This window comes from Patagioenas fasciata, chromosome 1 (assembly GCF_037038585.1).
Source record: "Patagioenas fasciata isolate bPatFas1 chromosome 1, bPatFas1.hap1, whole genome shotgun sequence".
Taxonomy (NCBI): Eukaryota; Metazoa; Chordata; class Aves; order Columbiformes; family Columbidae; genus Patagioenas; species Patagioenas fasciata.
Genome location: NC_092520.1, coordinates 210,893,809 through 210,915,116, shown reverse-complemented (window position 1 = coordinate 210,915,116; position 21,308 = coordinate 210,893,809). Strand labels below are relative to the sequence as shown.

General features: G+C 44.1%; 1 protein-coding gene across 2 annotated transcripts in view; it reads right to left on the bottom strand.

The window, feature by feature from the left end:
• SFMBT2 (Scm like with four mbt domains 2) overlaps positions 1-21,308 on the bottom strand; it is a 128,586-nt gene that overhangs the window by 90,294 nt on the left and 16,984 nt on the right. Inside the window, exons 1-3 of one of the 2 annotated variants that reach the window (XM_071803535.1) lie at positions 16,023-16,089; positions 13,429-15,595; positions 12,509-12,749 (exon numbers count right to left, since the gene is read on the bottom strand). In XM_071803535.1, the coding sequence (XP_071659636.1) occupies positions 12,509-12,713 (205 nt within the window). In that variant the 5' untranslated portion in view covers positions 12,714-12,749; positions 13,429-15,595; positions 16,023-16,089. Of the gene's footprint in view, positions 1-12,508; positions 12,750-13,428; positions 15,596-16,022; positions 16,118-21,308 lie in introns of those variants that run through there. The other variant, XM_065855554.2, reaches the window with a different exon arrangement.

Sequence of the window (21,308 nt, the reverse complement as noted above, 5' to 3'; positions counted from 1 at the left end):
TATTTCACAGTTTCTGGGTTTCCTATCTCCACAGCTTCAGAGCACAAGTCCCAGGAGGTGGTGTGAATGTGGAAGAACAACTCTGGATATTCACTGCTGGATATTCAAGGTGTGGAGATCTCCTGAGTCAGGAGTGAGGCACACATTTCAGGACTATTTGCTTGAATAATTACATTCTTCAGGGGTATTTGCTTGAATAATGGCATTGTAGTCTCTTCAATGATAACTCACCAAGTCTACAAACAGGGCTGTAAGTCTTTCTGCTTGACGGCGAACAGATCCTCAGCTGTCCTACGTTTTGTTCTGTATTTACACGGTCTGCACTAAATAGTTGGATGATGTCAAACGGTGGCTCAACACGAAGTAACAGGGTCAGTACTTCTAAAATTTACTGTCTCCTCACCCACATTTTTTATTCGGAGCATCATCAGGACTTTAGTTGTAACATAATTTACGTATTTCCATTGCTCAGCATTTCAGTGTCTTAGAAGGAGTATTTTGCTGTTTCATGCAATGGATGGAAGAGGTTTTTTGCAACAATCATCAATGGGAGATTTTATTTGAAATGGTCTCAAAGGTACCTTTCAAAAATCCACCCCATTTCACCTGCTGGTAAAGAACAGGGAAATCTCATGAAATCTCTACTCACAGAAAAGCCTTATGTCTGCTCGTAGCCTTTTCCTGCAATATTTCCTTAGAAATACAGCTTCTCATTCACAGTCTCTGCCTCACGCTGCAATTACTCCATTCCTCCTGCATCTTTGTTCCTCCAGCACAACTTATACCAAATGTCAGCTCCAAAACCAATGGGTTTGTCACAGCAGAGGCTGCAGGGTTATCCTGCAGACCGTGACCAGGATTGCGAGCAGCAGAAGGCAAACCTGTGGGGTCTCAACTCCTCATCTTAAGCCCTCCACGCATCCTGAGTGGAACCTGAGTTCCACCAAAATGTGCTCTCCTCGCAGGAGCTCGGGAGCCACAGCAGAAATTGGTTCTGCCAACACTTTGGGCTGGATCAGCTCAGAACTACTGCAAGGAATTTTGCTCCATCAACCTTTGCCGAAGATGAACCCTTCTGCTTGGGTTTTGATCTATATAGACATAATCTGACATATTGCCTGACACTATAAAAAATATACTAAAGAACAAAGGTCTACACGGGTTTGGACAATCAAACCTTCCTCAGTTTCTATTGCAACCTTTTTTGTCACAGAATCACACAGAATCACAGAATAGCCTGGGCTGGAAAAGACCTCAGAGATCATCAAGTCCAACCCTTGGTCCAACTCCAGTCCATTGACCAGATCCTGGCACTAAGTGCCATGGCCAATCTCAGTTTAAAAACCTCCAGGGCCGGTGAGTCCAGCACCTCCCTGGGCAGCCATTCCAATGCCGGACCACTCTCTCTGTAAAGAATTTCTCTCTAATATCCAGCCTCAATTTGCCCTGGCAGAATTGAAGCCCATGCCCCCTTGTCCTATTGCTGACTGCCTGGGAGAAGAGCCCAATCCCCACCTGGCTAGAACTGCCCTTCAGGTAGTTCTAGAGAGTGCTGAGCTCACCTCTAAGCCTCCTCTTCTCCAGACTGAACAAGCCCAGCTCCCTCAGCCTCTCCCCATAGGTCTTATGTTCAAGTCCCTTCACCAGTTTTGTTGATAGTGTGGCACAAACCTCATGGGGACATACCCCACCCACCCAAGAGGGATAAACTTCAGTTCCCAAAGCTGCCCAGTACAAAATCAAGTGGCTCCAGATCAGTGGTTGTGGGAAAAAAAAAATAAATAATCAAAATAAAATGGCACTTTTACTCATTTTCATGGCAAAAGAAGCTGAGAAATGCCCCATTCCATGCACCTGTGTCTGACCCCACCAGCCCATGCGAAGGTGCATCAGTGTCCAAGTTTGAGCAGATTCTCAACTCATTTAGCAGACCAACCCACAGATGCCTTCCCAAAGTCACTTTTACTGCCGTGACCACCCTTGCTTTTACCTCCCTATTGTGTCCTCATTCCTCTTCACTTGCATGGTCCAGCTGTGAAAGAATCAACTGGCTACAGTCCTGTGATCCCAAAGAAAAATCATGTCTCTGAGCTGGAGGAACATTTCAATTTCCCTGAATAAATCTGTGCAGCAATCCAACGCAGAAGTGTGCGAGCCTCGCTTCCCACATGGGGTCAGACTCCAGAGCAGTTTTAGCTAATTCTGGTCCTTCAAGCAAGCAGCAAACTGGGTGCTCAAGACTTCCAAAACCCAAAAGATACCTGCCTGCTCGCATCATGCTCAAGTGATCTCTGGATCATTTAATTATCTGCTGGATAAGGAAAACCTCAGCTGGGGTCTCATAACACCTATGGATGGGATGGTAGAGAATGGCTGACTCCTCAACTGTAGGATAAGGAGAAAGTCAGACTGTGCTCCCTGCCTTGAAAATCCAGATGTGCACTAGAGGGGCTGGATGAAACTAATCGTTCTTTGATATTCAAGCATCTTCCAAACAGAACAGGTATCAGGAGAAAACAAACAGATCCGAGTACAGTGCTGTGTACAGAAATGAACTAATATCAAGCTTGACTGAAAAAGTTGATTAAATTAGTTTAATTTAAAAGCCCAAACAAACCCTGAAGGAGGTTCTTTGTTTATTGCTTTTTACCGACAGCATGCGTTGCCAAAGAAGCACCATGTGGGCATGAAATATTTATTCATTAAATCTTTCATAAAGCTCCACACTATTGGTTTCGCTCAGGATATATTTATAACTTGTCAAAGTCCACAAAAAAAAAATAAAAATCACTGCTTTTCTTTCCCCCACTTCCATCCCCCTCCAGATTGTTTACAAAAGGATTAGGCTTTCAGTTTTCATTGCAATAAGCCTGATCCTCAGCTCCACTCTTGCTTGTACACAAGGTGCTGCTTCTTCAATCATAACAAGACAGTTGTAGTTAAAATAGTTCAGTATTCCTTGTACCACCCAAAAGGGACTGTTACAGTGCTACAAACCATACTGCTGCTTTATGTGTTCCTGCCAAGGGAATGGCAGCATCATTCATCTATGGAGGAAGGCACCATGCACTGGTAGCAGTACATGGAAAGAAAAGTCAGGACAGACAGTCCACCCAAGCAAGGGAAAAGCAGTCAGCAAGTGCATTTATTTCAGTATCGGTATGCCCGAATCATTTGTTATCAAACCTCACTCCATTAGCGAAACCCCTTCTTGAACCTCTCCTTGGTCATAAGCCAACCTGCAGATTAAACCCACGCTCCACGTTGGGTTAATAACACACTAGTGTAAACTGTGCTATATTATCCTCAGCATATGTAATTTTGTTTCACTAGTTTTATAGCTCAGTCCAGTACAGGAATGAGGAGTGGTTATACCTAGCAATATAAATGAAAGCACTTTCCACCCATCAGTGTGTGAAAATATAGGATCTGCATTAGGATTGTGTGGGGACAATTGCATCAGTGCAACTGTCACGTCTCTAAGAAGTTGCACTAATGCCCCTTCTGGGTGCGGGCCACATCTAATTTCCCCAAATAATCCTCAGCAATAAAAAAAGCACCTCAAAACAGATGCTGAGCAGGCACTTCAGGTGCAATGTGGGGTCCTGTGCAGTTTTGGTGGCCACAGCCACTGTGTGCACCCCTTTCTCATTGGACCATGGGCTGTCTGGCCAGCCCTGCTCCTGTTTCCCTTGCTCCGTTTGTTTGTGAGAATAAATAAATATAAATACAGCATAAGCAGATGTTGTTGTCCCTGGAAACTAGGCTTGCTGGGTATGTTTCTGCTGAAATGGCTTCTTACTGGAAAATTAGGTTTTGATTAAAGTGTGTACTTTTCTTGCTTTTAATAAACAGAGCCTACTTCATGTGAAAGCTTTGGGCCTTTATTTTCTTTTGCCTGGAAACCTAAACTATCTTGCATGGCTTTGTTTTTTTCAAATCCTCAGAAAGGGCTGGGTTCCCCAGGCACAAGAGCACCTTGTACAGCATCAAGGAGACATTTTTTGCAATGAGGGTGGTGAGAGCCTGTCCCAGGTTGCCCAGAGAGGTGGTGGATGCCCCATCCCCAGAGACACCCCAGGCCGGGCTGGACGGGGCTCTGAGCAACCTGAGCTGGTGAAGATGTCCCTGCTCATGGCAGGGGTGGCACTGGATGAGCTTTGAAGGTCCCTTCCAACCGAAACGATTCTATCACCTCATGATGACTCCACAAGGAGAAACCAGACCCTCATGAGATAAAGTCTAACCCAGACAAAAGAACAAGGAGGCACCAGCACCCAGGTATGAATCCCACAGGGCAGTGCTGCAACTCAAGTCAATGTTTTGGGTACTTAATCCCCAAAACAACTCTTCTGACATTTTTTGAGGGGAAAAACAATGACTTTATTCCAAAGGAAAACACTGATGAGAACAGGCAGAGGATTCACACCTTTCCTAAGCCAGTTCCACCAAAAACTCAACAGAGAAGCACAAAGAGTGACACCTTCACCGCAGGGGAAATCTTCCCCTTAGCAGAGAGCCTGACAGCACCCATGGCCGTGTACCTAAACCATGGGGACATTGCAGAGCCAAAGCTGGGAGCCTTGTGGTAGATGTGTTCCCTAAGGTCCACCTCTACTGCACTCCTGAAAGGCTCGAAGCAAAAGGACCTATGTTTAACCAAACATTGATTTTTTTCCCCTCAATAGCCTCTATTACTCACGGTGGTCCCAGATAAAGTCAGAGCAGCACACATCCAGAATTTCCCACTCACACAGTGTTTCTTTGTCCAAGTTTCACAACAGGAACACCAAGATAAATCACCTACTCCCAAGCCCACCTTACAAACCTGCCAGCATCCCAGTCCTGCAAGGTCCTCTGAAACTATGCCTCTAGACCTGAAAAACTGTATTGAAAGGAAAATCAAAACAGAAAAGCTTGACTTCAAGCCCAGCAGAACTTGAGATCCTCAAAAAGTCTGCATTTGATAGTCTACAACTCAAAAGCCTTTTGCAAAGCATGTCCCGCTGGCCAGGCTGTGTCACATTTGCACAGTAGTTCAACGTTACTTACACTCCCAAAAGACACGTGGTGGCCTGGTACACTCAGTTTACCCCCAAATGGCCTCACTTAGCAATATTAAGTCTTTTGTAAGCAACTAAAGCCAGCAGCACATGCAAAAGATTTGCAGTTTCACACAATAGTGAAAAGACCATTTTCCCTATCAGGAAAGCGTTACATCGACACCACACAAGCAATGAACTAATTCTGAGTCATGTCAAGGAAGGGGAGGAAAAACTACTATGTGTTTTGTCAGGAAAATATATTCTTCTCAGGAGCAGGTCCGCAAGGGGTTATATGGGCTGGTGGGGATGCTGAGCCACGATGTGCTCCAGTGATTTCAGCTCTCCCAGCTCCCCAGAGACAAGTCAACTGGCACAGCTCCTACTAGGGCAAATTTCAGCCCAAACACCCCAGGCACTTCAGCCAAACTAGGATATTATTTTTACCTCCCTTCCTCTCCCCTTCTCTGCCGTCATTAGGAGAGCAAAGAAAAAATAAAGCTATTTTTTATGTGCTCGTTAAGTATAATCTGCTAAATGTTCTATGCCAATGCATAAAGCTGCCTACTATGCTAATAGAATATTTAATTGACATTTATTTGCTGACTAGTTATTTATGCTAACGTCACCCCTGCATAATTAATACTCTGCTAAAGTCGACTTGAAAAGCACACAAAACACTGCACTAGGAGTCATTCGCAGTATTTAAAAGGAAGAAATCCTGCAATCTATTTACATTAGGTTAGTCTAAACTTGGTTTTGATCGAATAAGAGGATACAGATTGAGCAAAGAAGATACATTAAAAAAAATCTATATACTACTTTAGAAATATCCACAGTCCTTGACAGTACAACCTGCCAAAGAAGATTTCCGAGTTTCATTTTACTTGGCTCGAGGGCCCAGTTCTTAGCTGATGTAAAACACCATAAGCTCAGTGAATGTCTACTGATTTTCTCCAGCCTCGAGCTCTTAGGAAGTAATATTTCAGGTGAGCCTTCAGTGAAACAGCTAAACCGGGGCCAGACCTGCTCTCAATTATACCAGTAGAAAAGCAAACTCACCTCAGATAAGTTGGTGAAGGCGAGTCAGCTCCATACAAGGATAAAAAAGAAGTCCACCCTGCCCATCTGATCCCCCTACCTGCCCTGTAATCACAGACCTCCAGGCATAGTTAAGTTTTATTTCCTCTGGGATGAGATTACCAGGGGAAAGTTGGCTTTGGTTAAATTAAAAAAAATTAAAATAAAATAAAATAAAATAAAATAAAATAAAATAAAATAAAATAAAATAAAATAAAATAAAATAAAATAAAATAAAATAAAATAAAATAAAATAAAATAAAATAAGCCGTGATCATATTTCCTGAGAAGCTCTGGAAGCCCTCATCTATTCTCAGAAACATTACCTCTGTGTCACTCTCTGAAGCACCTGTGGACAAGCCTTGCAGACACAAGTGACCTCCAGGAATGACGCTGAAAGGCAAATCTTGAATCTTGAAGCCCAAGGCTTGCTCTTCTCTTCGCTCCTGCCTCTCCATCTCCCCTTATTGCTGCTGCTCTCATCCCCTGTGCCGTATTTTGTCTCAATCCCACTGCATCCGCAGATGAGTTTACCTGAGCACTAACAACACGGGAAAACTGTCTCAAAGTTAACTTATTCCTTCAGTCTATCTATCAATCTGTCTGACACACAAATAGGCTGTGTAATGCAACCGACCATCTTTTGACTATGCAGAATCTGGTGAGTCTTGATGCTAAAAGTTTTGGCATGGCCAACCCGATCCACTTCTCCCCGGCTTTACACCAGCGATCTCAAAAGAGCAAGATTTGGCTCAGTGATATATCCAGATAATTGTATTTTAAAAACAAAAACAAACAACAACAACAAAAACACATGTTGTCATTTGAAGGCAACCCAGATTTCTATGGCACAAGCTTCATCTCCTTTCTCATCCATATGCTGCCCAGAATCAGACACAGTACTTTGAATGTGAGTGGAACTTCCCTCCTTTGGCCTAGATCTAGGCTAAAAGTCAACCTGATTTGAGCAAAACACAAAAACCTGTTTCAAATGGTGACCAAATGAAAAGTTTGGGCACGAAAATGCTTTATGTCCACCACTCCCAATGGCGTATTTCACTTGATGAAGGTCAGTTCCATTCAAGAGGGATTCACACTACCCAGGATTAGACTATTCAGCTTTAACCGTCCTTATACTGGTGTAACAGAAAAGTAAAGGCTGCTTTCCCACACATAATCACAGTACGACTGATCATCTTGATCACCAAATGTAAAGATAGATGGTGTTCAGAGGTTTTCCTATCTGTATCAGTTCATTGTAAAATCAAAATACAGACCTGGCTCCCTCCTCATTGTATTTCTAGCTCACCGCGCAGATCTGCACACAGAAATGCCCTATTTGAATTTCCATCTGTCAATAACATTAAAGCAGGACCACTGCGGCAATTACAAGTGTACACAATAATCTTGTCGTCCAGTGTCTTTAGCGCATCCCAGACTGCATTAAGATAGTGCCAGGAGAGATTCAGCTCTGTTGGCTCAGCTGTAAATCCGCAATCTGTACGAAAAAACACCCAAGTGTCAATCGAAAGACGTTCCTGCTCTCCGCGTGGTTCACAATGCATAATTTAGCTACTACACTTGTCAGGTTCTCCATGCTGCTCTTCTACTCGATGGTAAATGTGTTCCTGGACCCAACTGTCATCAACAAAGGAAAACAGCACATGGAAATAACAGGCTAAAGGAGGCACGAGACCTCTTTTCCTTCCACAGTTAAAGGAATTGCTGGTAAGGGAAAGTTAAGTTAGACTTTAATTTTTAATGCTCAATGAGTAAAACATCCCAAGGGATGGAGGATGTTGAAAAAGCAGCCACATCAGCTCTGTGCTGAGGAGGAGGACAGCACTCGGGTATGACACAGGAGGGGATTAAGGTTGTCCCTGTTTCCAGGCAGGCTAATATAATGGGGAAATTTTAACTAACGATGGGAAGTCTATCACAGAATCACAGAATGTCAGGGATCGGAAGGGATCTGGAAAGCTCATCCAGTGCAATCCCCCCATGGAGCAGGAACACCCAGCTGAGGTTCCACAGGAAGGTGTCCAGGCGGGTTTGAATGTCTGCAGAGAAGGAGACTCCACAACCCCCCTGGGCAGCCTGGGCCAGGCTCTGGAACCCTCACTGAGAAGAAGTTTATTCTTAATTTAAGTGGAACCTCTTGTCTTCCAGTTTGTATCCATTACCCCTTGTCATATCATTGATTGTCACCGAGAAGAGCCTGGCTGCATCCTTGTGACACACACCCTTTATCTATCTGTAAACATTATGCTACATCCCACCCATATAGTGCAGAAAACAAATCCTACTACACCACCACAGCCTGGCCACTGTCAAGGAACTTTGAAGCAAGTTGTCCTTCCTCATATGAATTACAACTGCTGAGGGGCCTTGTCAGTAAGGATGAAAATTACACACTCAGCTACATCAGACAGTAGTTACCCACAGGTCTACACCACAGTTAATATGCAATAAAATACAAATTTCTGTCCCAGGACGTGACTTTAGAGCTGATCAGTGCCAAAGCTACAGACCATAAGGACAGCTTCACACTTGCTTCAGCTAGTTCATGAATAAACATCCAACTCATTCAAATGAGTTCTATATTAACTCATTTAAATAATTTTCATTTTGCTTTGAATGGTAAACAGATCTATTCTGCCAGCATAGTGTTGAGTTTGCAATTCAAATTATGCACCGATTTGTAATGAGAAAAATATAATTAATGGCAAAGCTTGAAGTAACTACAATTTTATTCCTTTGATTTCCTGCAGGGAAGGAGGGAGCGGAGGGTGAAACTCGCCAACACACACGCACTTACACCATTCTTTCATAAGCCAATACATTATATTGCAAACTCAACTATTTGGCTTGAGCAGTCCTATTCTAGTGCATAGCACCAGAATGTCATGGGAGGACGTAACATGACTTGACATTATACTCACAGGCAACGTGATGCAATACTAACGTCACCCAATTAATAATCATGTAACACTGTAAATTAAATTACTTCCTTCTATTGGGATCATAAACAATAACTATTTGGCAGCTGCCCCTTGAAAGCTCCATGTCTGCTGAACATTAAATCAAGCTCTATTGCTCAGCTAAACTGAACCACCCAATTTTTTGCATTTCTCTCCCATCTAATTAAATTCTTCGTCTTGTCACTCTGTGCCATTCTTGTCTGGCATTAGGTTTACAAGACAAGCGTCAATCAGTGCGATATGATTCGTAAGCAGAAACAGAGCATTGTCTCAGTGCCGGTATTCTGCCCATTAAACAAGTCTTTCTTGGCCTACCTGCTTTTTAACCAAAGCCTTCAAATCCTGACGACAGATAACTGGCTCTGGCCACGCTGTTTGCACGTAACCAAGATGTGCAGAATCAGGCCCTTAGATAATGGGTTCGTGCAATTTGGAGCTGGCTTTTCATTTCTTCCAAAGGTTTGACAACAAAATAGTGTGCAATGCTAAAACAGCAAAAACCTCCACGGAGGCTCAGGGAGTTGCAGGTGTTAAGCCTGGAGAAAAGAAGGGTCCAGGGAGACCTGATTGTGGTCTTTCTGTATTTAAAAGGAGCTGATAAGAAAGATGGGGACAGACTTTTTAGCAGGGCACGTTGCGACAGGACAAGGGGTGATGGTTTTAAACTAAAGGAGGGGAGATTCAGGCCACACAGGAGGAAGAAAATTTTTACACTGAGGGTGGTGAAACACTGGCCCAGGTTTCCCAGAGAGGTGGTGGATGAACCATCCCTGGAGACATCCCAGGCCAGGCTGGACGGGGCTCTGAGCAACCTGAGCTGGTGAAGATGTCCCTGCTCATGGCAGAGGTGGCACTGGATGAGCTTTGAAGGTCCCTTCCAACCCAAACTATTCTGTGATTCATACTGAAGATCACTTTCTCTACAACCAATGCAAAGTCTGATCCTGCAGCCTCCACAGGCTAAAACTCTCAGCACTGCAATTAAATTTGGCTCCTTCACTGACCAGCAAAGCAATTAAGCACAGGATAAACTCCAGATACCTACATACAGTAAGTCTAGCATTCACAAGATACTTTTTAAAGCTGGTCAGAGCTCAGTTATTGCTATAGAAGACAAAGGGTACTCTTGAAAATGCAGCTTCTACCCTGTGGGATCCCAATGGGAGCTACGATCTTTTGAAAACCCACCTTTGACCACAGGCTGAACTTTGTGGGCAGACACCCAGAGGAGCTCTGCGATTTATGAGCACGCTTAGGACCTCTCTCTTTCCCAGGTGAGAAAGATCCTGAAGAGTCAAATCCTCCTGGGCATTTTAGATGCCTCATTTCAAAATACGGCTCAAGCTCTTAAATGCTTAAAAATCTCTCCAAATTACAACCTACGCATTTAGTTTATTCTTTCTGAAAACTACACTAAGACATATTCAGCAGAATCACAGAATCATAGAATGACCTGAGTTGGAAGGGACCCACAAGGGTCATCGAGTCCAACTCTTGTCCCTGCATATGACAACCCCACAGTTCACTAGATTGGTTTTGGGACTGGCTACTCAAAACTCTGAGAAAATAACTGCAGCTAGAAATGAATACTCTGGAAAATCTGGCTCTCAAATTCCTTATTTATGAACCTGAATTTTTGCCCTTCGTTTATGCATTTTCACAGATAATCAGTTCACCTCAAAATGAATTGTTTCCTCAGTGAAGAAGAGAGCAAACAGACAAAACCAAACCAGAACTTTAGTTATACAACCTAAATGCACAGATCTTTTACAAATGGATGAACAGCTTTCATTGAAGGATGTGAGCCTTGGTTCCTTAGAACGACTTAGACCATGAGAGTAGGGAAAAAAACAAACCAAAAAACACACAAAAATTAAATAAAATTAATTTCTTTTTAAAAAGGCAGTTGATCAAATTTAACACCCTGGTGTATAGTTACATCACTCAGCAAAAGAAAAAAGGAGGTACGATGCATCCCACATTTGCAGTCGTTCAAGCAAGACGATTCACACAAAGTCGCCACAACCTAAAGAGCAGATTCCAACATTTCCATGAAAAGCACTTGCCTCCGGTTATAAGTCAATCATTATTTTCTATTACAACAGTTGATAAGATCTCTTACCCCTTGACCCTGGCATTTTGAGACTTCATTTACAGCACTGTACACCTTACTGGTAATATTGATTATAATCCACATAGTAAAACACAGCTTAAGAGACCAATAAAATAAAATACTAGACCCCTCTCACATCAGCTTGATTTACTAGTGTTAAAGCAACAGATTTCTTAGACATATTTGTCTTCAAGACAACTTTCTTATTTTAAGCAAACAATCCTGTTTATTCAAAATACACAAACCAGAACAAAAAGATAAGCTTAACTCAGAGTTTGGCTTGTGCAGGGCAGGAATGTCAGTTCTGACTCAAAGACTGTGTCTACAGTTCACTGGGAAATAAGGCAACACCTGTACCAGGAGAAATCACACATGGCACACAACTGGCACATATACGTTTATCAATGGTCACACGTAACAGAAAGGAGAAGAATAACTTCAGAAGCAGTATCCTTAAATGAGACTTTTCTTAAATGCGTGCACAAGCTGGAGGCTAAATGTTCACCTCTTCTTCCCTTCCTTCAGAATAAATAGGATATAAGGCAGGAATGCACATAAGTAAGAGCGACAATCATAGCTCTGCTTGGAGCTACGTAGTGGTGAGGATACACAGCTGTTCCGTTGTTGTATACAGCCGAAAAAAACCCACAAATAAACAAAAGAAAACAACCCCACACTGACGCTCAAATTGTATTAACAACCTGTTCCACATGGGCCACTCTGTAACCTACTGCTCTTGCATTTAGCTTTTGTGCACCTAAAAGCTGATAATCAGGACGTGCCCTAATCTATAATGACCAAATCTTCCTGCCTTTAATCACGTGTACCTACCATCAGAGTCAAAAGCTCCAAGAATCTTGCAATGGAAGGTTTTAAACTTTCAGGGCAAAACACTTGAGTGCACAGCCAACTTCTGATTTTGATTACACCCAAGCTGATCTTGCTTATTTCAGTTTGTTCTCACTCTGAATTTCATCCTTCCTTCCTACAAGAATAGGACAATTTTCTCCCCTAACTGAAAATCACGGCTTTACAATTTAGCAGTACGTTTCCTTGTTAAGACAGCTTCCTATAGAAGCGCCTTCTGTTGTTACCAACTAGGGCAAAAACATCTTTTCTAGAGGCTGACTGGCAAACGGAATCACCCATTGACCCGTGGGGACTTGACCCTGACTGCACCACCCAACACCACTTGAGGATCTGGAGCACCCATTCCAGATCGACTGGAAGTCTGGAAATGAACCACAAGCCCAACACTAGAGCACGACCTTAACAAAACACACACAACTCACCATCTGGAGGCATCAGGACCTTGTTATTCTGCGTACACCAGCCAACGGGGTGAAGATCTGCTGTCATCACGTCACACCAGAAATCTGCCCTCCGGTCGTCTCCATAGCCACAGTAACGAAGCAGTAAGAGCTGTCCACACGTTGTGATGATCGTAGCCACCCAATACGTGTCCGGATTGCTCTTGTTGGCCACTTCTAATTTCATCCCTGGTTGGAAACTGCTCTGAAGGCTGATTTCAACCTTACAAAATGAGAAAGGCATGGTGTTACCTTTTCTTCTTTGCAGGGAGACCCCCCCACACCTCTTCAGAGGAGCAAGATAACACTACCCTTAATTACAGCTCTAGGATAGGACATGATGGTGCTCCTTAATCCAACTACCTCCTTCACAATCTGTCTGGAGAGGACCATTCCTACCTCACTGGAATATACTCTATCATGCAAGGTCCTGTATGCGCTCTACAGAAGCCCTCCAGCAGCAGTAACCTCAGCTGTGCTACATCTGAGAGAGGTTTAGTACCCATCTTAGCATCATAAATCTCACTAACGCCTGGGAAAAGGCACTATAACTCAAGTGAAGTTGCATTTCCCACTGCACAGCTCCACCACGTAAATCACAGGACACATGCAAGGTAGAAAGGCAGGTACTAAGTACCTCTAGGAGTTAAGCCCAACCACAATTATTAGTCATAAAACAACAATGAAGCACCTCTTGAGGCCTGACAAGCACCAAAGGCTGAACACTGTACCAAGCAGACCAAGGAGAGCATACACACTAAACCCATACCCTCGAGCACCCCGTAAATAAGGTATAATGATCCATCGCTGAAAGAAGCAAAATGGTCTGAGCAACTGTCTTGTCATCTGATGGAGATGTCAGATCCATCTATCTCACCAGTGACAGGTCACATGTAACTTGCCTTCACAGGACACTGGAGATGTCAGTGATGCTCTTCTAGGATACGGCAAGGACTGCTGCTAAACACTAGGGCCTGCTGTGGACACATCATTTGGTGTCTTCCAAGGGTCAGTGGGATGTCTCTAGCCGCTGTTGATGAAGAAGAGGTGGATGCCAGTCCACTGGTTCAGTTGCCAGACTTGTCTTCGGAAGATCATCCAAAACTTAGCCTGTACTTCCTATGAGATGCTTAGGGATGGGTTCTTACAGGTTTCTTAGTACTTATCTCCTACTGAAACCACAGAGATCACAAAGTCTGGTTTAAGATTTTCTATGATTAACTTCTCATTTAAATGGCAGGTTAAAATGACTCTTTTACTCACAAAGATTAATATAATATGGTCTATTTGGCCACTTGAGGACTGCACAGACTTGGGGCTGCCAGGTTGGAGAGAAAACACTCTTCTGGTGTGTCAGCAGCAGTCCCTCACTCACCCCACTCGGGTCATGACACAATTAGCATCAATGTCTGGAGCCACAGAATACTTGAAGTTGGGAGAGACCTTCGGAGATCATCTAAGACTGAAGATCTGTGACATTTACTACTTAGTCATAAGATAGGGTCTTAACCCTTGCGATGCTAAGGTCCTCATAAATAACCCAGGATACATGTTCACTTGTAGTTTTTCTCCTCACGCTCACCATAAGTAAAGACCAAGATGGTGTTCTAGTGGCAAGGGACTCGCAACTAAAAATCACATGAAGAGTGGAATCAGACGGATAACATCATCTTCTCTGACAGCTTTCAGGTTCCTGGTCAACCCAAGGTTTTTTGAGGATCAAAAGCATAGTCACTGAAGACCGCTCCCAGTACTAACTTGTGTCGCATCAGTAGTCCCAGGATTGTGGGTCTGTGAGGCACCACAGTCAGCAGGATCAGCAGGATGAGGTGGGCATCTCCACACACCTAAAGGCATCCTTCGGGGCTTCATGAAGCACAAAACTTTCACTTGTATTTCAGTTCAGGCCTGGAGCAGAAACCTGGGACAAGATGTTCTCTGCAGAGAGCTGCTGGATCAAGGACACACTCTACAGTAAGTATTGCCCTGTAATTCTCCATTATAGAGAATTACGGTCCTTCATCCTGCAATACTCCACTGTTGTTAAAATGGAAGCAAAACAGGGAATGAAGGATTTTATTATTTTTATATATTTATATATTTTTTTCGGATGCAGATGGAAGAGAGGGTTTTCATCATAGCAGCTCCTTACCCCTTCAAAACAAGCCAAGAAATCACCTGGAGACAGTGGTATTTTATTGGCTTGACAGCAGTCATGCAAATAAAGACTTGAAGTAGCAACAGATTCTTCAGGAAGCTTTCTCACTGCAGCACAACTACACTGTTCCCAAAGGACATCTCTGCCAGCAAACAGACTTGATGTAGAACAACCCAGAGCACCACAGCTAAAACCTCTCTCTTCATGACGAAGATGTCCACGTCCTCCAGAGCACGCAGACCAGTCAAGTGAAGCTGCGAGAAGAGCCAGCACAGCTGATGAGCAGAACAGGCTCCTTGCTACATCTGATGGGGCAGGTAGGAGGATGAGCAGCACTATCCTCTTGGAACTTGCAGCTCAGGACGGAGAACCAGTATGACTTGTCATGGCTTGACACAGATGAAGGCATCACCACATCTCCCCATCAGGCCCCAACATCTCAAACAACACAGTCTCATGGTTGAATGACAAAAGATGTCCTCGCAAAATCTACTGATGTGGTCACATGTGCAAGCCCTTGACTCTGACGAAGAACTCGCAGATCAACTACATTTCTGTCCCATGTCCTATGTGACATCACACACATGTAGCTGAATAGAAGAGGTTAAACAGCTGGTGGTGGACAGACAAGCTGGTCCCAAAGAACAGTATTGTTGACTGTGATGGACTCTACTTGGAGACAGAGTCCTTTCTTCACGTGATGCTCTGATCTTCATCAGTCAAGATTCCAGACACTTTGAATGCTACTTTTGCTAACACAGACCAGAGCCACAGACCATGCTGTCACTACCATGGCTGCCTATATGAGTCACATTCACTCTGCAAGGCTATTACCCACCAAAATACTTGGTTCTCCTGCTCCTGAGACAACATCTCCAGGCTGGAGGCTGAGAGATGGCTTCCTGTGGGCCCTGCTAGTCAGTAAATCATGCATTAAGAGGACAACTTTGGAGAAATAAGGCACTCTATGAGATTAATCTCTACAGGTTGGGATGGACAGCAATGAATAGAGAAGAAAAAACAGATGAAGAGAAAAAAAACATGAGTGCATTATAAGCAAAAGAAGAGCAACAGAAACCCTCAAGAATGGAAAATTTGAACCTAAGGCAGAGGACAAGGCAGTGGCATAGACAGTGCTCTGAGCTGCAACTGCAGATGATGCAAATACACAGAGTTCACCTAACACCAGATTGGGGGTCATTCCTAAGCAGGTTGCAGCATGCACAGAGACGATTTCTCCCCAAAAGGGTCAGGCCCCACTTCAGTTCTCCAGGGACCCCCTGAAAAGCAGAAGAAGGAATGTGTGCAATGCCCACAAGGCTCAGATGAAGCACGTACGTGTTTGAAGGAGGTGTGGGGAGCAGCGCTGGCTCCTGTTTCCTCCAGGAACTCATCCCAGTTGAAGTCTGCGTCCTCAAAGCTGGAGCCCTCATCTATTCCAAAAAAAAAAAAGACAGAAAGAAAAGCAGCCTAAAACACAGCCAAAGAAGGCAAAAGTTGTGTCAAAGAGTTCAGGGTGAGAATAGCAACCAGTATAAACATCAACACAACGGAAAACAGACAGCTCGTTTTAAAGATCTGTGCTTATCTGTTTTGAGCAGCTCTTCTTATGCTTTCAGCAGGCTTTGGGACTTCAACAGTCAATATTTTGAGACCAGAAATGACTCTGCTTTCAACAAACCCGTCACACAGCAACAGGCACTTGTGGTCTTTTATTTTGCATTTGATGACTCTCTTGCTGCAAGGGAGGTGGTTGCCTGTGCACTATCACAAGGCCTCGCTCGTGCCCCAAAAGTGGGTCACCCAGCACTGTTAATCACCACAGTGTCCTAGTGGTAATATTAGAAGTTCCTTCTGTTGGCTCAGCAGTGTGCAGAACAAAAACCCCAACACGTGGGGATGAGAAACCCCATTTCCAATCCTGCCACCCTTTCCCTCCTTCCTCAGCATCCCTCCACCTAGAAATCTGAGCTGAGGTCCTCGCATCCCCCTCCTCCCCCAAGACTACTGCTGCTTTCCCCCCAAATCCCTCAGCACCCCTCACCAGACCATTGTTGCCTTCTTGCTCCCTGCACTTGTTCTTGCCCCATTTCAGATTTGGGGCTCTGCATTGCACATTGTACTCCATGTACATCACAATCCTTCCCCACAGCGAAGGACTTGGCATCACTATGCTTTCTTTTATTCGGTTTGGTATTTTTTTATAACCATGCTGACTTGAGTGGAGCCGAGGCCTCAAACCATCGTTGAAACACGCACAGCAATAATTAAAAATAAATCTTTTACTTACAGAAAATCAGCCAAATCTGATTGTTTTCATTCTGTTCCCAAGTAATCTTGCAAACCAAGTTTCATCCCCAGAGCAAAAATATTTACAGTCTAGCAATGAGCTCTTTGCAATAAGCATTTATCAGGCAAACTCTGCAAGACCCTTACCTGCCCAAACATTTATCAGTGTGGGCATGATGTAATTAAAGTGACTCATGACAAACTGAATTAAGAAAGCTCCCCAGACAATTTTATGAAGAAAAAGGCAGGGTTAATTTATTGCAATTATTGCTACAGGTCTCCGGTTTTCAGGATCAGAAAATTATGTTGCGCAATGGGAATCTTTCATCATTAAAAGGGGAAGACATTGGTTTTATTTGCTGCCTACAGAGTCAGACACACGTAGGTGAGGGCAAAAAAGTGAAGAAGAAGAGGGTTTTTGAGACAGAGCTGGTGGAGGGTAAAGACCTGTCTGGAAGTTCAAAGTGGAACACAGAGCTGTCAACGCTGTTCATGGTTCCTTGCATTAAACTCAAATAACCTGCTCAAATATGAAGGTGTAAATCAACATTTACTCCTGTGATACAGTGGCTACTAGATGACTTTTTAACTCAGCAAGACAAGAAATAACCCAGCCTTATGATTACAACCTGAAAATAGACAAATCCAATGTAGAATAAGGGATGGGTTTTGTTTTGTTTCTTGCAATCACTGCAAAAACCTCCAGGCACAAAGGCTGCCTCTACTTGAGATATTTGATCCACAACGAGGGGTTTGTTCATTCTTGACCGAAGATAAGCCACAGCTTAACCACAAGGTAGGAGCTTAGTGCAAAAATTGCTAAGAGTTTCACTCATATGTATCATCCACACAGGCAACTTAGAAGATGAGGGAAATTTTTTAGCCTTAATGTCTGTAACCCTGTAGAGCTGACGTTTTAAAGAAGAGCCAGGTTCAGAGATTTCAAAGCCTGAAACTCAAAAATAGGTTAGGCTGTGATTAGATGGGCAGATTTGGTTATCCATCCCAGGTTTAAAATTACTCCAATGCTTAAGTAACTCTTTAGCCTGAGCACAACCAATCCCTGTCCCACTGTAAGTCAGAAGCATCTGACATGAACAGCTAAAAGTGCATCCCCTCTGCCTGGTTGTGCCCTGCTTCTGCATCCATCTGCGCTTGTGGTTTTGGGATGAGATGCTCAACAACCCCAAGGGATGCTCAACAACCTTCACCTTGCGACATGTGACATGGACAGGACATTTCCACGTCAGCCCTGGGACCTCTTCTGCTCAGATACTTCCATTTCAGGGCATGAGGTATTTCCCTCAGACCACGCTGCTCTCTGTGTATTTTCAGTTTTTACTCCTGATTTCAGCTTTAAGCTGGCTGGGTGAGTCCAGGCAAGTTGTCTCCTTTTCTCCAGCCTTCCTCAGTAGTCTTATGGGAAAGAGTCATTTCACGGAGCAGCAGAGGCAGAGAATTTGGGCACTTAAGAATACAACCTCCAGCCTTTGCAGGGAGCAATGTTCTATACTGGGCACTGGGGAGGCCAAACCTCAAATCTTGGGGTCAGTTTTGGGCCCCTCACAACAAGAAAGCCCTTGAGGTGCTGGAGCGAGTGGAGAGAAGGGAATGGAGCTGGGGAAGGGGCTGGAGCACAAGTGTGATGGGAGCGGCTGAGGGACCTGGGGGGTTCAGCTGGAGAACAGGAGCTGAGGGGAGACCTTCTGATCTCTGAACTGCCTGAAAGGAGCTTGGAGCCAGGGGAGGTCGGTCTCTTCTAACAAGTAACAAGTGATAGGATGAGAGGAAACAGCCTCATGTTGTGCCAGGGGAGGTTCAGATTGGATATTAGGAAAAATTTCTTACAGGAGAGGGTTGTTGGGCATTGGAACAGGCTGCCCAGGGCAGTGGTGGAGTCACCATCCCTGGAGGGCTTTAAAAGATGCGATGAGGTTCTTAGGGACATGGTTTAGTGTCAGGGTTGGGTTAACAGTTGGACTCAATGATCTTGAGCATCTTTTCCAACCAAAACGATTCTGTGATTCTGTAACAGCACATTAATTAAGTTAGCATTACAGATGCTAGTTATGGATGCAACAAGTCCTCCTATCCTTCATAATCTTATTACTCGTGACCTACTTGGCCATGTGCTGACAGAAACACTCACTGCCCCACTGTTCCCACAGCCCCACCAGCAGGTTGATTCACATGCAGCCCAGCAAAACTCAAAACAGCATCTGTTTAAAAAAAAAAAACATCACCCAGATCTCTCCTTTCTAAACCCAAACAGAGAGGCCTTAAGACACCAGAAGGCAGAGGCATAAGAGCTGCAGCCTTCCCTTCAGTTCTTTTCTCCCTGACACATCACAAGCCTGACTCCTTTACTGTGTTTTATCTGCAGACTTTATCAGGAAATTACTTTTACAATGTCTGTAAAAATCATGTCAGAGTACCCATTTATCATGGTATCAGTGTTTTATTTTCCTTCGTTTTATCACAAAGGATTTTGAAGAGACTGTAAGTTTCCAAAATGTTTCGCATGGACTTTGTTGATTTCCAGAAATCTGGCATCCAGAGCAGAGTCAGCACGGCCCAGGGATGATACCAGCCCAAGGGAACCAACCCCATCCATGCATGTAATGGGGTTGTACACAAATCTCATCCATCAAAATAGCCCTACTGTTGAGGATGACACCTCTTGATGCTCTCTCTCAATTGCCTGGAGATTCCCCGTTTAAAATGCAGATAGAGAAATGCAAAGTCTCTCTTAATATACGATAACAAAGGTTCTGTCCACTTGAGAAGCGGTTATCACAAAGCTGTTCTGTTTGCTGCTCCTCAAGCCACATCTCCAAGAGAAAAACCCTGGCTGTGCTGGAGGGCTGCAAAACCCCACGTGCCAAAATTTCACTGAGCACCCTGTGAGATGACAAATTTGGCATTAGGTGTGTTTTACTTATCAGCTCTCTTTCCATTTACTGGCACTTAGGCCCAGTGCTCTTTCTTAATGAAAGAGTCAAGGCTGGCCAGCCTACAATATGGTGATGTATAAACAAACCCAGGATGGCAAATAAAATCAACAAGTCATTAACTGTGAGCCTCTCAATGGCTTTAAAGTGCTCGTGCATTGACACTATAAAACTGCAACTGTTCTAGCTGTTAACAGCCCCCCAGGACGTTTGGCTATGGGAAATAAAGGGTTTAAAATACCTAAAACCTGCGGCTCTGGAAACACAGATTTTTCCCAGGTTCACTGAAAGGGAACATATTTGTGGCAAATTCCTCAGCTGTCCTATTACGCCATATCTAGTCACGACTTTTTGACTGAATAGAGAAATGTAATGCTTTAGCAGCTGACACACCAAGCAAGCCTATGGGTGTAATCCGTTCAAACACAAACCTCTGGTATGGCCTTGGGTGGGTCACCCAGATCCATAGAAATGTAGACACCACAAGCCAGTTCCTCTCATTCCAAAAACAATGTCTATGGTTGGCCAGCTGAATCTCACCCTAGGGGCTGCTAGCTCCCTCCCATAGACATAAATGGATCAATGGTGACTAGGATCAGGCTGCAGGTGTCCACTCTGGAAATGTCTGAATTAGAGGACATGAATCAAGAAATGGTTCTGCATCACATGAGCAACAAGAATTGAGATGTTCTCCTCTGCTCCAGCCAGGATTTGCTTTCTTCATCCTCAGTGGGGAGAAACAGGCAGCTGCAGATGGCAACTCAACCCAAAGTCGACCCAGTACGTTGGTTAAAATGCCATGACCTGTTTCCTGCAGCTGTATCTTTTCCTTCACTGGTGATACAGGCACCATCAGATGACCAGGTTTTATAAGGTGCTTTAAGACACTACAGCTCCAGATTCAGATGTTTCACTTTAGATGATAACCAATGATAGGACAAGGGGCAACAGGTTCAAACTGGAACACAGGAGGTTTCATTTAAACTTGAGAAGAAACTTCTTCTCAGTGAGGGTGCCAGAGCCTGGCCCAGGCTGCCCAGGGAGGTTGTGGAGTCTCCTTCTCTGCAGACATTCAAACCCGCCTGGACACCTTCCTGTGGAACCTCAGCTGGGTGTTCCTGCTCCATGGGGGGATTGGACTGGATGAGCTTTCCAGGTCCCTTCCAATCCCTGACACTCTGGGATTCTGTGTGACCCTCAGTGGTCATCTCTATGAGTCACACTATAGAAGGAAGGCTCTTCGATGTCTATAGGAGAATCCAGGGTAATATTTATGTTCTTATATAAGGTAACACAAGAGTGTCCTGCTTTCTTTAGGTAGGATGAATCTAGGTTTCTCATCACAACCCCTCCACACCTGCACATCCTCCCCTTCACACAGAGA